The sequence below is a fragment of the Ailuropoda melanoleuca genome, chromosome 12 (genome assembly GCF_002007445.2).
Source record: "Ailuropoda melanoleuca isolate Jingjing chromosome 12, ASM200744v2, whole genome shotgun sequence".
In the NCBI taxonomy this organism is placed as follows: domain Eukaryota; kingdom Metazoa; phylum Chordata; class Mammalia; order Carnivora; family Ursidae; genus Ailuropoda; species Ailuropoda melanoleuca.
Window position 1 is genome coordinate 1,687,882 of NC_048229.1, and position 14,292 is coordinate 1,702,173.

Here is a 14,292-nt window from a genome sequence, read left to right on the forward strand (position 1 = left end):
CTAAAGCTGGAGGCGTCACAACTCCAGACTTCAAGCTCTATTACAAAGCTTGTGATCATCAAGACAGCATGGTACTGGCACAAAAACAGACACACGAATCAATGGAACAGAAGAGAGAATCCAGAAATGGACCCTCAACTCTACGGTCAACTAATCTTCGACAAAGCAGAAAAGACTACCCAGTGGGAAAATGACAGTCTCTTCCATAAATGGAAGTGTGCTGGGAAAATGGGATAGCCACACATAGAAGAATGAAACTGGACCACTTTCTTACACCATACACAAACAAACTCAAAATGGATGAAAAGACCTCAATGTGAGACAGGACTCCATCAGAACCCTAGAGGAGAACACAGGCAGCACCCTCTGTGACCTCGGCCACAGCAACTTCTTGCTGGACACGTCTTCAAAGGCAAGGGAGACAAAGGCAAAGATGAACTACTGGGACTTCATCAAGATAAAAAGCTTCTGCACAGCGAAGGAGACAGTCGACAAAACCAAAAGACAGCAGACAGAATGGGAGGAGATATTTGCAACTGTCTTCTCAGGTAAAGGGCTAGCTAGCATCCATAATCTAGAAAGAACGTATCAACCTCAACACCCAGAAAACAAATAACCCAGTCAAGGAAATGGGCAGAAGACATGAACAGACATTTCTCCGGAGAAGACACACAAATGGCCAACAGACACGTGAAAAAATGCTCCACGTCACTCGGCATCAGAGAAATACAGATCAAAACCACTCTGAGATCCCACCTCACACCAGTCAGAATGGCTAAAATTAACAAGTCAGGAAACGACCGATGCTGGCGAGGGTGAGGAGAAAGGGGAAACCTTCCTACACTGTTGGTGGGAATGCAAGCTGGTGCAGCTATTCTGGAAAACAGTATGGAAGTTCTTCAAAAAGTTGAAAGTAGAGCTACTCTGTGACCCAGCAATTGCATTACTGTGTATTTACCCCAAAGATACAAATGTAGTGATCTGAAAGGACACCTGCACCCCAATGTTCATAGCAGCCATGTCCACAACAGCCGAACTGTGGAGAGTCCAGATGTTCACCGACAGATGAAAGGTTAAGGAAAATGTGGTGTGTACACACACACACACAGGAATACTACTCAGCCACCAAAAAAATGAAATCTTGCCATTTGCAATGATGTGAATGGAACTAGAGGGTATTATGCTAAACAAAATAAGTCAGAGAAAGAGAAATATCACATGATTTCAGTCACATGGGGAATTTAAGAAACAAAACAGATGAACATAGAGGACGGGAAGGAAAATAAGATGAAATCAGAGAGACAAACCATAAAAGACTCTTAAGTCTAGGGAACAAACTGAGCGTTGTTAGAGGGGAGGTGGGTGGGGAGATGAGGTAATTGAGTGATGGGTACTAAGGAGGGCACTTGACGTAATCAGCACTGGGTGCTATATGCAACTGATGAATCACTAAATTCCAACCTTGAAACTAATAATACAGTACCTGTTAACTAAGTTGAATTTAAATAAAAAAAGTTAACCCATATGCAGATTTAGCACAACTGATACTGAGGATTTAGCCATCCTTAACCCCTATCCCTGGGTGAAGTTAAAAGAGAAGTGTTCATTACAGAATACAGGTCACTACAGTACACTTGTATTGTTCATTACCGATTACCCTACGGGTTTGTCCTCCATAAGCTTAAAATCAAACACAATGTTTCATTCTACTGGGAAAAAGGACGTAGGATCAAGCACTTCTCATGTGATAATGAGCTAAACTATGCTACGAATGCTTTAATAAATACATTTATATACAGCTTTCAAAGCAACTGTTCCATGTGTACAAGAAAATCCTACTGAAAATAGCTCACATTTTTCCTAAGGCCTAAATATTTCACATGAAAAAGAGAATGTCAACATACCTTCCTGTAGTACTCTAAGAAACTGACTTCAGAACCATCTGCTTTCTTAAAGGTACTCTTCGGATTCTGGTCCCAGTCAATATCATCTACTCTGTAGGTTTTATTGTTATACCTGCGGAACAGTTAAGATTTATTGGTATTTGATTAGAATTGTGGAAAGAGTATTAAAAAGAGGCTAGATATAGACAATAGGTAGTCTCTACAAAATAAACTTCCAGGTCACTTCCATATACAACGCCATGGGAAGAGAGAGGGAAAACTTCTTAAAGACCATGCTAGATGGGTGGGGAAGTGAGTAAAGAACTACTAAAAAATAAAATGAAGACTAAAAAGGATAGAAGTCATTAGATATTTGTCCTTTTCAAAGGAGTGTGCTCCCCCTGAGAACTTGTGTCTTAGGAAAGGTCACAAACACCCCTTCTCCATGTTCACGCTATTCCCACTCCTCCACTGTAAACCCTACTTTCCAACAGGATGGACTAGAGAGCTACAGAATCTTAAGACTTGCAAAATGATTTCCTCATATTTTAAAAAGCAGTCTTACTTGGTAAGAACAATTAAACCTATTAGTTCTTTAGAAACTTGTTCTTGAAATTTATGTTCTTCCGTTTGATGATATAGATTGAACATGAAATCTAACACGGTTTCACTGCGAAGGACTTTATGACTGACGTCAGTGCAAAGCATGATGTTGTTCTCGTATTGAAGAATAGAGGTGGTGAAGCCAGGCCAGATGACCAACCTGTCAAACAGAAGGAGAGCTATGAAGTGACCCCTATGAACAACCCTAACATGTCCTGTGTTATCAAGTTGTGTTCTTCTCCTCTATTAACTAGGTCTAAAGTGCAAAAGTTCTCAAATTGAGTAAATTTAGTTATTTCTAGGTTTTACATGGGTCCAGATAAAGACCCCTCTTTTTAAGATCCTCAACAATGAACGCTATTTTATAGTATAATAATTTAAGTTCCATTTTGAATTAATACACTAACTTTATTAAACGATTTTTTATGTTGGTAAGATTGAAGAAGTTGCCAGTCTAACTGAAAGCATCTATAACTAGTATAATAAGCCTAAACTGTGTGTGTGCCGCACTTGGGTACACTGTAGGAACTTCTGGAACAATCTTCATTAGCTCGTAAATTTTGTTTCCCAAAAGCAAATACAAACTTAGTGTTGGACAACTCTTCATGCTTTCCCAGTGACAGATAAATAGCATGTGATTTTTTAAAATCCAAGTATTCTGGGATGTCTCCTTTATTATTCAAACCAAGTTAAAGGTTCACTTAACATGATGGGCATCATTAACAGCCACAATAATGAATTTATTACTTCAAATTAGAGCGTTGCTTTCCAAGTCTGTGCTTAGGCCAAAGGCACAGAGAGCTTCCATTTCATACAAACCTATGATTTGGGATATCGATTGGGTCACTTGGGTTATAATAATTCCGTCCAATCTGCTGTAAATTCATGATCTTCAAGAGCCTGGAAATTGAAAGGTCAAAAGAGAAGAGTAAATACTGGTAAGTATCTCTAATGCACAGGGACTCACCACACCAGTTTTTCAACTCTTCTCTAGGTTTTCAATTTTTCTTAGTAAAATGTTAAGAAAACACTAACATACCTCCTGAAAATAATATTATAGAACTGCAAACAAGTTGGTGATGTAGGTGGGAGTTCATTTGTTAAGGTGATTGTTATCCTCACATGCTCTCCATTTCGGGTCTGACTAAACACTTCAGTAACCTGAGCCAGAGCAGTGGAAAACCAAATTTTTAATTGTTAAAAGAAACTAATAATCCCAGTCACATAATTCCTGCTAGTAAGGCAACAATGAAACACATGGAAAAGTTTTAAATTAAAAAAAGAATGACTATGAGAAGACTGGTTATAATGGTCATGAAGTTATTCAGGTGGATTTGGAAAGTGAGGCAATAATGCCAAAGTCCCCTCCGGGTTCATTATACATGCTATCAGAGAGAACACTGGAGTTTCTCTAAAAGCTACCCTAGATTGTGGCAGATCTGCCCTGAGGTGGAAATCCTTCATCACCCTCTCCCCAACCCAACATTTTAAAATAACCTTGTGCTGTAGTCTTTTAGGTAAAAATAATATTGTTCCATCAAAAGCATGACACCTTCCAATTAAATCTTCATGTTGAAAAAGAAGCGCTGAGCGGAGTCTTCTGGCTTCCATCAGCGGGTTATAGTCAATGTGATACTGATATAAGGCCCACTGGGGACGGGACGTCAATCGAAAATGGTTGGTGCTCAGCCTTACTATAATACCTGAAGAACCTGTAAAAGCGAGTCACGTTTCATTAACACAATGATGAGTTATTCTTCCCTGACATCTTTCCTGCCATGACAAGGCAGACACAGTTCTGTAAACAAGAGGCTAAGAATAGCATACAACACGAAGTTCTCAGACATCTGACTTTGAAAATGACTATCCTATCCAGGTAAGTTCCTATAAGCATATGTTCAGGAATAAATCCTCCTTACACTAAGTAAATTTACAACAGAACCAACCAAATCTCTCTATGGCAAAAAGTTAAAAAAAAAAAAAAAGTTACGTAACACTTAATAAAACATTTCAGCGCAGATGAAAACACCGATAACCTATTTCATCAAAGCCGAAAGAGAGTGGGAAATGGAAAATGCATGTAGATCGTGACCAAATGTGCCTTTTCTCCCTAGTACTGCATTATACAATAAATATGTAAAAGGGCTTCAATTCAGTGTCCTATGTACTGGAAAAGTAATCCCAGGAAACTGAATTCTTCATAATTAACCCACCTGTTTTTGATTCTTTAACATGGTCCAGGTTCTGTCTTGTATTCACACCAAGATCATGAAAGTCTCTACGACGACCTCCTCTCTCTGCTAATGATAACTCCTGAAATCCAGCAGATATCTGGAGCTCTTGAGAAAAAAAAAAAAGAAAGAAAAAATGATATCCTAGGTCACATGAAACATGAAATAAAGAATGACAATTTAATTCCCAAAGCACTACATGAAACCCAAAAGCTACAGAGGTGCTACAGATAATGTACAAGAATTCCACCAGAACGTTTTCAGTATCTGCTGGCCAGAGTACCTTAGCTAGGACTTCTATAAAGCCTTTCTTGCCACTGCCCCAGCCAAACCCAGTTGCTCCCCTGTAAGACATATATCCCTGTAAAAGACTAAGACAACTGGCCTGGTGGGATTCAAGAACTCAGGAGCATGCTTGCTGACTGGGAAATCATTATTCTGTATCGTAAGTTCTGATAACAACCTAAAAGCCTACATAGCAGTATTTTTCAGAGGCTTATGATGTGCTTATAGCTACAGGAATTGGTGGTTCATAAATTTTAATATGTAAACGTCTAGAGTGTCATTTCCTAATTCCCTTAAGAACAGAACAGATGGGATCGTCCTGTGCGTACCCCATGATGGCCACCACATACATGGCCTAGTGGGATAGTTGGTTAGCAGTTCATGTGGTTTCAAAAGCTGGTTATACTATCCAAAATTATTAAATCCTTCAATTTGTACAACATACAGAAGTATCTCCTATCAACAGTATGATGTGGGCCAAAGAATGAATGTGGGCTTTGTCGTCCAGTGTTACAATTGCAGCTTTCAGTTAATAGGGACCATACTTCGAGTACCAGGGACTTTAGTGGACTTCCCAATCGCTCAGTCTTCTTTATAAAAATAGTCTTTTAGGGAGTCATGTACCTAAATGGACTAGAATTCCACCTTCCCTGCAGGGAAGGACACCTAAGAGATTTACCAGAAATTACTGGATCGACCTCTGGGAATGCGCTCTGAGAGGGAGTCAGGAGCCAGCGTTTATGTTCTCTGGACCCCTTGCCCTGCCAATCTTGCCTGGAATCTGATGTGATCACCAAACATATGTCTTAATGACAGAAGTCAGGACAAAAGAACAAAACGATTGAGAGGCCCAGTTTTCTTCTGACCACAAATGCCAGAACTAGCCCCAAATTGCCAATTTCTGGACTTCTTCTTTAGAGGACAAACAGTGGCTTGAATAAAACATTGGTTCCTGACATACTCTGGAAGCAGTTATTCTAACGTAAGCCTCAACTTCCTGACTTGAAAAACTGATGAACTTCACGGGCATATAAGTTTTACATGAAAATATAATTTGTAAAGCCCTTTAAAGGTGCTGCGAAATATGTTGGTTCTGGTGCCCCAGGATCTTCAGAAGTTCTATTTAAAAGTCCTTTAAATACATATTTAACTGTTCTGTTTCCCTTGAACTTTTTATCCCAGAGACTTTCAAAGTAGCCTTGGGTGATTAACGATACTAACATAGATCAGGCATACCGAATCCAAGCTGGTAACAATAATAGTTCAGAGACTTTTTTCCTAAAAAGTCTGAATTTATCTAAAATTCAGTTCTGGATATAGAAACCTGACTGCAAATTTCTGAAGATAAACAACGATGAAGTCGGTTTCCCGCTCTACAGGCAGTACAACTTTTATATTTATCCAAAGCTTACCTGTCAATCTGTAAAGAGGACAGCCTTCAGAATGAATAAAATTGGAAAGCTTGTTAATTATAAGGATACCTCACTTTGTTGTGCTTCACAGACACTTTTTGGCACTTTTTACAACTGAAGCTTTGTGGCAACCCTGTGGTAAACAAGTCTACTGGTGCCATTTTTCCAACATTTGCTCATTTCTGTGTCACATTTTGGTAATTCTCACACCATTTTAAACCTTTTCACTATTATGGTGATCTGTGATCAGTAATTACAACTGGCTGAAAACTCAAACAATGGTTAGCATTTTCAGCAGTACGTATATTGTTTAGACATAACACTACTGCACACTTAACAGACTACAGTATGGTGTCAACTTTTATATATCCTGGGAAACCAAACAATTCATTTGACTCGCTTTATGATATTTGCTTTACTGCAGTGACCTGGAACCAGACCTGCAGTATCTCTGAGGTGTGCCTAGAATTTCCCTTTCCATGTAGCTGCTGGAGTGATTAAAAACACAAATCAAATGTTGCTATTGCTGTGTAAGAGCCCATTTACAGAATGAAAATCACCGTCCTAAGCAAGGTCTCATTTACAATAAATCTGTTAAACTTGCCAATTTCTAAAACTTAGTAGATACTTGAAAATTTATGACAAATACTTCTCAGACATAATCCTTACAACAGCAGTGAGAAGTTGTGAAATGGGTCTGGCATAGATTATTCCAAGTATTATTTAATCCTCACACCGACCGTTACTTATAAAGTTAGATACTAGCTTTTCAGAGATGGAAAATCAGAGTTTCATAGAAACTCAAGGCATCAAGATTAGAGGAAAGTGGGTAAAATCCTTTAAAGAGGTGAATGCCTCTGAATGAATTCTCATCAGACATCTTGAAAAATAACACATCTTGTAACTGATGTTTCTCCTCAAAATTTTCTATATAAAAACATATACATATACATGTATTCATTAAAAATACAAAAATAATGCTGTTTTACCACTTGGTAAACATATGATGCAGTGCAGGTGGTTGGTTCTGACTTTTACTGGTCAGGTGTTTGCACTGTGGGGCACAGAGCAGGACAGTCCGCACCCTCCCACAGTGTAACGGCTGCATTCCCATGAGGGGCCTTGCTAGTGAATGGTACTATCGTGGCTGCTACACGTGACAAGATGCCATCCAAAGGCTGGTACAACTCTACAAACCCACCGGGAGCAGCGCTGGTTTTCCAAATGCCAGCATTAAAATGGCAAAAAATAAAATGGTGCAGAACAGGCAAAAGCCGTTCATTTGGTTTGAGCGTCTTTACAAAGACTCAATGTTTTCATCAGCCTTTGCATGTTTCAAGGCACTGCCCCTTCATTTCCCTTGTCTGCTCCGCGCCCCCCATCCCCCACCGCCGGCTTGTCAAACATAGGTTTCCCAAGAACCCACTTGTGTGGAGACTGGCCTGCTGTCACTTCAGGAAGTTTCCAGGTTGCCCGGTAGTTGTCACACCACAGCTTACACCACCCTAAGATCTAAGATTCATCCTCTACTGTTCACGGATGACGTGGCTGTGATGAAACATTTGGAGGAGGTGGGAGTGTAGCTCAGGGAGTAAAGCAGCTCTGTCTTCCCGCCATCCAGCTGCCTCCACACCAGTTCCCCACAGAACATTTCCCACACCCACCCCAGCTGGAAAGCCACATCCTTACTAATTCCCCATGTGCATAGGGGTGTTTCCTGTATCAAAACCAAATGTAACTATAGAAAGACCTTACATCAAGCATCCGAATATTTCATGTTTGTAACAAAGTACTGAAAAAACAATTTTTGCAATCAAACTGGTGTTCTGACCTCACCAGGGGTCATAACTTTGACCTTGGTTTTTTGTACCTGAGAAACAGGGCGAGCCAGTAAAACACACAGGAAACCAAAGTTACAAATGTCAAAGGTGGTCCAGCTTGTGATGAAATCACTAAAGATGCCAAAACAATGTTCTCAAATGACTAATGAATAAGCACACATATGGTTAGTTTAGAACTTAATCGCTCAGTAAGAGCTAATACGGGGCCCTGGCAAGGATATGCTTTTTCATTACCAAGGAGAAAAGAAAGCCTGTGGCACTTCCCTAAGTACCGGCTGCGCAGCTGAGAGAGGGCCTGTTCGACTTGAAGGACTGCTGGGACCACGTTTATAACGACTCTGTACACTGGTGCCCGTTTCACATCTACTACACACACGACGTCTTTTTACTCTCCCTTCACCTTGGGACTTGGCTGTCGCTCCTACCGCTCCTCTCTGTCGTCCACGGCCAACTAATTCCCCTTCTGCTGCTGGCTGCTGAGGCCTGGGCTGGACAAAGCCAGGCTGCTGACTCTACGGCGATATGCAAACAAACAGCATTCTTTTCATGTCAAAAGGTCACAGGTGAGAGGAAACAGTCTTCAACAAGTCTAAGACATTCAAACAAAACTAAGCTACATTAGTAACCAAGTACTGCATTCCTATAAAGAAGTTTCCTCAAGAAGGGTCACTAACTGGGTGATGGGCATTAAGGAGGGCACGTGATGGAATGAGCAATGGGTGTGACACACAACTGACGAATCACTGAACTCTACCTCCGAAACTAATACTACACTACACGTTAATATGAATAAAGTTTTTTAAAAAAGAGTAAAGAATCAGCTCTTCAGGTGCTCAAGAAATAGAACTTTTTTCAACAGCCTAAGCCGATAAAGATGTAGCAGGTTTCTGTTTTTCAAGGACACACTGTGAAAAGTAAAGCACTCACCGCAGCAGCCCCCACGTGCTGCACCGTCTCCTGCCCACGGGCCCGTCCTCTGGCTCTCGCTCTGGCTCGCCCAGTCATTTTTTTTTCCTTGAGGAGAAATAATCGTAAAGACAACATTCAAAATACAGAATTACACTTGAGTGTTCCTACAATGTTCCTTTTAGATGTATTGAAGATTCCACAGTAAGGTCCTGAATCAGCACCTATTTTTCTAACCTAACAGAGTTGAAGGCAATGTGCCTACCTTCAATGAACAGAAGTGCTTACTGTGGACTGGGAGGCACACCGGGTGGCAGGGCTAAAGTGCAGGACTTGTTTTAACACAGACTTTCATTTTTTAGTTGAATTACTATCTCAACCAGACTTAGAGAAAACTGTTAGGAGACATCGGAGGCCAGTGACTAGCCCTTTCGCGTGCGGGTATAATCCATGAAACTGGGCCAGTGTGGCATGTTTGAGGTCAGGCCCTTTCCCTAACTCTTCCACGTACCCACCACACCCTCCTGGGTCATCCCACAGCGCCACGTGCACCTTAAACACACCCAAACCACTATCTTCTACAGCACATCATTTATGTCCCACAATCGCATTCTTGGTGAGGGGCACGACCATCCACCACGCCTCCGAAGAAAAAGGACAGAGTCCTTGCTCTCCCAATGCCGCCTCTGTTGCTCATACTCCTTTGGATCCAACAATGTTCTCCATCTCAACACAACTGTGTAAGGGGCTGGGAGCCAGGGCCCGTGTCAGGATCAGAGATACCACCAGGCATAAAAGTGGACGCACCGCCTTACTCCCACAATAGAGCCGAAAGCCGTATCGTCAGGTCACGCAGGGTGGAGACCTCAGAGCTAGTCTGCCCAAACCCGACTCCTTCACGAAGGGACATAACCTGAGATTCATGTCTCCAGTTGTGAAACAGAGTTTTAATAACCTACCACACAGGTCCAGCGTGCCGTTCAAGTGAGAACTAACATGAAGGGCTTTATAAAGTGTTGGCACACAGCACTGAACACATCTTAGCCCCAGTGGGAAAGGCAGATGAAATTATAACTACATATTTTTAAAAGTTTAATGAGGGAAATAAGCAGGATGTTCTTACAGAAAAGCAAGCAGGAACTACTTTACATACTGAAGTTGGCCTCCTGTGAAGCCACCACTTAAACAGAGATGCAAGAGGATCAGGAAGCAGCAGGCACAGGGTCCCAGGCTTCCAGAAAAGCAAAGTGTGGAGAGTGTGGGTGGCCTGTGGAGCTGAAAGACGTTGGCCACAGTGTACTAAGGAAGGAGAGCTGGTGGGTCAGAACGTGCAGCGCCTTGCCGGCAACAGGAGGGAGCTCGGATTCCACCTTCAATGCGATGAGAGACCACTGAAGGTTCTAAACACCAAGGGGCAGGCTGCGACATCATTTACATTTAAGATCACTCTGCCTTAAGTCAGGTTTTCATCTTTTACAGTTTTCACAGCTGCTAAAATTCTTTGTTCTATGAAAACCTTCTAATGACAATCTCCAATAGTGAAAGACCTCGTTGACTTCCTATTGTGTTCTACAGGATTAGAAGCAAATGCATGAACTCACCAAATTGTAAAAACTTTTACAATCTGACTCTAACTCAGCAATTTCCAGAGCAGGTTAGAGAAAATCGTCTGCTGATCTGCCGCATATCAGAACTAATTTTTTTTTTTTAAGATTTTATTTTTATTTATTCGACAGAGAGAGAGACAGATGCGAGAGAGGGAACACAAGCAGGGGGAGTGGGAGAGGAAGAAGCAGGCTCACAGCAGGAGCCTGATGTGGGGCTCGATCCCACAACGCCGGGATCACGCCCTGAGCCGAAGGCAGACGCTTAACCGCTGTGCCACCCAGGCGCCCCAGAACTAATTTTTAATGCCATTTTAAACTTCTGTGCATTTATACTGCCTGTATGAGGACGATGGCCATGCGCACCCAGCTTGCACACGGGACCTGCTGGCGTACATGCTCAGGTCTCTCACTTCCTCCTCCCACATACCTGCACACTAGGCCCCAGCTCCAAGCCTGCACTGGGCATCCTGGAAGTAATGGTAAGTTTGGGTTGGGTTTTTTTGTTGCTTTTTAAAGCAATAATACGCTGAACTGCCACCTCAATATTCTTACAGTGCAGTTCTCAAAACGTGATTTCTCTCCAGCAACACCTGGAGCTTGTTGGAAACACCAATTAGACAGAGCGGGTCCCTGCTCCCGACCTAGCAAGCCCACAGTTCATCTCAGCCGGCCTCCAGGTGATTCTCGCATCACCCAAGACACCCACGTAACCACACAGAGGTGGGGTATGCAGGCGCCGTGTGGAGGGCTGTCCAGCATAGCTGTGGTTCCTGGCTGTACCCTTCCAACTTCGGGTTACCCAGATGGGTGACAAATTACACAGCCACCCTTAAATAAGACTAGGAGGTGGTGCTTATCATCCCAGCTAGAAACGACACCCAGTCAAACTGCCGTCCACCCAGGGAGCAACGCCCCCCCAGCACCTGCCCCTGCAAACTGGAGGCCAGCGGGGTAACCAGGCAGGCTCAACCCCCCCCCCAACCTGGGCAGTGCTGGGGAATGCCCTCTGACCCACGCAGTGCCCCCTCAGCCCAGGTAATACCCTGACCCTAAGCAGTGTCCAGGAATGACCACCACACCCCCCACCGGCCCAGACAGTGCTCCCCAAACCGGACAATGCCCCCCCCAACTCTTGTACTGTCCAGGAATGAGCTCCTCGATCCAGTGTCCCTCTAATTGGGTAATGCCCCCAACCCTGAGCAGTGCCCAAGAACCCTCTGACCCAGACACTGCTCCCCCAACCACGCAGTGCCCCCCAAACCCGGGCAGAGCCCAGGAATGCCCCCTGACACGGCCAGTAACCGCCTGAGCCCCGGCCATGTCCTGTAATGCCCCCCCGACCGTGGAAGTAGCCCCAACCACCCCCCGCATTGCCGGGGTACGCCCCACTCCGACCCCGGCAGCGCCCCCCCCCAGGGCTGCTTCCTCCCTCGCAGCGCGCGACGCCCCTCCATGGCAGGCGGCCCCCAAACCTGCGCACCCCGGGCGCCCCACCTCAGCAGGCCCGCAGCCGCAGAGAAACCCACGCACCCAGCCAGGCCGCCGCGACCCTAAATCGCCTCAGCACCTCGCCGCCTCCCTAACAGCCACCGCGCCGCCAACCGTCACCCCACGCCGGATCCCTCCGCGCCGGAACTTCGCGCCCCGACGCCCAACCCAGCAAGCCGGCGCTCCTGGGGGCCACGGAGCTGCGCCGCTCGCCGTCACTTCCCTGTCAGCAGCGGCTCCGTTCCACTCGTGGGCCGTCGCGGGCTCCAGACGCCGGCGGAAGGGGCGCGGCACTCCTTTCCTAGGCGGAAGGACACCTCCGCCTGGTGGTGAAGCCGCCTGCACGTGACACGGGATAACGGTGGGGCGAGGACGTGCGCGCGCTGCGCCCAGATTGGCTGGCACGTGCAAGGCGGTTTTCCGGGGGCGTGGTGGGCGTGGCCAGACGAGCCCCCGCCCCAGGCCCCGCCCAGGCCCGCAGGTGGGCGAGGCAGGCGCTGGCCTGGTTCCCAGCTCCCGGAGCAGAGCAGCGCAAGGGGCAAGACCTGAGTCGGCTGTGAGAGTGGGAACAGGTGCAAAACAGCGGACTGAACTTTGGGTGGCCCCTTCAAATTAGAAGCTATTTAGCTCATCAAATAGAGAAATGAGATCGCAGTTTTGCCCCCGAGAAAATAAAGCGCGTCCCAGAGCCTCAGTGCCGGGCGGCAGTGCACCTGCCCATTTAAGTGTGCACAAACGGCGTGCTGAGTGCACGCGCGGGGAAGTGTGCGGCAGCGGTCGTCAGCAGTATTGACCTGCATCATCACCTGGGGGGCTGCTTAAAGCACGGATGGTTCCGCCCCCTCCCCTAGGGATTCTGATTCAGCGGGTTCAGTTGGCGGGTCGGCTCATCCCCTTCTCTTGACAACTTGCAGGTGATGCTGACCCAGCTGCTCCGGGGTCCTGGATACGAGGCCCAGAATTAGATGCCTTCAACACGAATTTGTTTTGTCGTAGGGCAAACCCAACACAGTTAAAAGTATTGTAAACATCTTAAAATAACACAGTTATTTGTCAGGCTCATTAAATCCAGTAATTATTCAATAGTTTCTTAAGGATGGAGTGTAGGGGTGTAGTGGCAATACGGTTATCTAGAGGAACTAATCTCAAAGCTGCATTTATACAGCAAACCTATTTTATCAATACTTAAGCGAGTATTGCGGGGCCTGGGGGTTGGAGGGGGCCGAAGTGTTCCCAAGCCAGCTCCCCAAGTCTGCAGTCTCCTCTGTGCGTTCAGGGAATAGGCTGGATTTCAGTGTTTATCGCACTCACTTGATTGTAAACACCCAGAAGGGGGAACTTCTGAAAAACACATTCCCAGGTAATCCTGATTCAAGACGTTTGAGATGGGAGCAAAGAATTAAGAAGAGTCACCAGGTGATTTTGACGCTGAGAGAATTTTGAGAAATTAAAGGGAAGATCTGTGATCTTGACATCATACACACTTAAAGAAAGGATTTATGTGAAAAGGGGATACCCAATTAGTTTTTTGGGGGAGGGGGGATGGCTTCACTTTTTAAAAAAATAAAAGGCACCATTTGGTATAATACAATAGAAACCTCAACTTTTCTAGGAGGGATTTAAGATGTTGGTGAGAAAGATGTTCTGCAACCTTGCCAGCAGATGGAGCCATAAAACAAGAAATAAGTCTCCAGCTTCAACGGGGTGCTGGGTAGAGCAATACCAGGAATGCACCTTACAGGGAAGAAGTAAGCCGTTTGCCTCTCTCTCTTCTCTGTGTGCCTACACTCCTGGGAACTGCTAAGGAAACTGCATCCCTGGAGCATCTCGGTGTGTGCTATATCTGAAATGGGTGTTTTCTAAAAGCATAGGAAGTTACGATACAACAAGGTGGAGGCAAACCCTTCATTCTTCCGATGGTGCAAACAGCACCCCTCACAAAGCTCACCTAAAACTTAAAAAGAAAAGCTGCAGAGAGAAATTGGGGAAACTTTTTTTTTTTTGAGTTCCTGTATTGACAGCATGACCTAGTGGCA

At 44.7% G+C, this 14,292-nt stretch overlaps 1 protein-coding gene across 5 annotated transcripts in view; it reads right to left on the reverse strand.

Annotated features, from left to right (window-relative positions):
* The window catches only part of PIWIL1 (piwi like RNA-mediated gene silencing 1), a 30,824-nt gene extending 18,434 nt beyond the window's left edge, over window positions 1-12,390 (reverse strand). For 2 of the 5 annotated variants that reach the window (XM_019807886.2, XM_002927136.4), the window contains exons 1-9: window positions 12,263-12,390; window positions 9,183-9,269; window positions 8,656-8,767; window positions 4,700-4,825; window positions 3,984-4,198; window positions 3,526-3,647; window positions 3,306-3,386; window positions 2,449-2,646; window positions 1,905-2,016 (exon numbers count right to left, since the gene is read on the reverse strand). In XM_019807886.2, coding sequence (XP_019663445.1) covers window positions 1,905-2,016; window positions 2,449-2,646; window positions 3,306-3,386; window positions 3,526-3,647; window positions 3,984-4,198; window positions 4,700-4,825; window positions 8,656-8,767; window positions 9,183-9,260 — 1,044 coding nt within the window. In that variant the 5' untranslated portion in view covers window positions 9,261-9,269; window positions 12,263-12,390. Of the gene's footprint in view, window positions 1-1,904; window positions 2,017-2,448; window positions 2,647-3,305; window positions 3,387-3,525; window positions 3,648-3,983; window positions 4,199-4,699; window positions 4,826-8,655; window positions 8,768-9,182; window positions 9,270-9,724; window positions 9,749-12,248 lie in introns of those variants that run through there. The other 3 variants (XM_019807885.2, XM_034639450.1, XM_034639451.1) reach the window with 3 other exon arrangements.
* Between the last annotated feature and the right edge of the window lie 1,902 nt (window positions 12,391-14,292).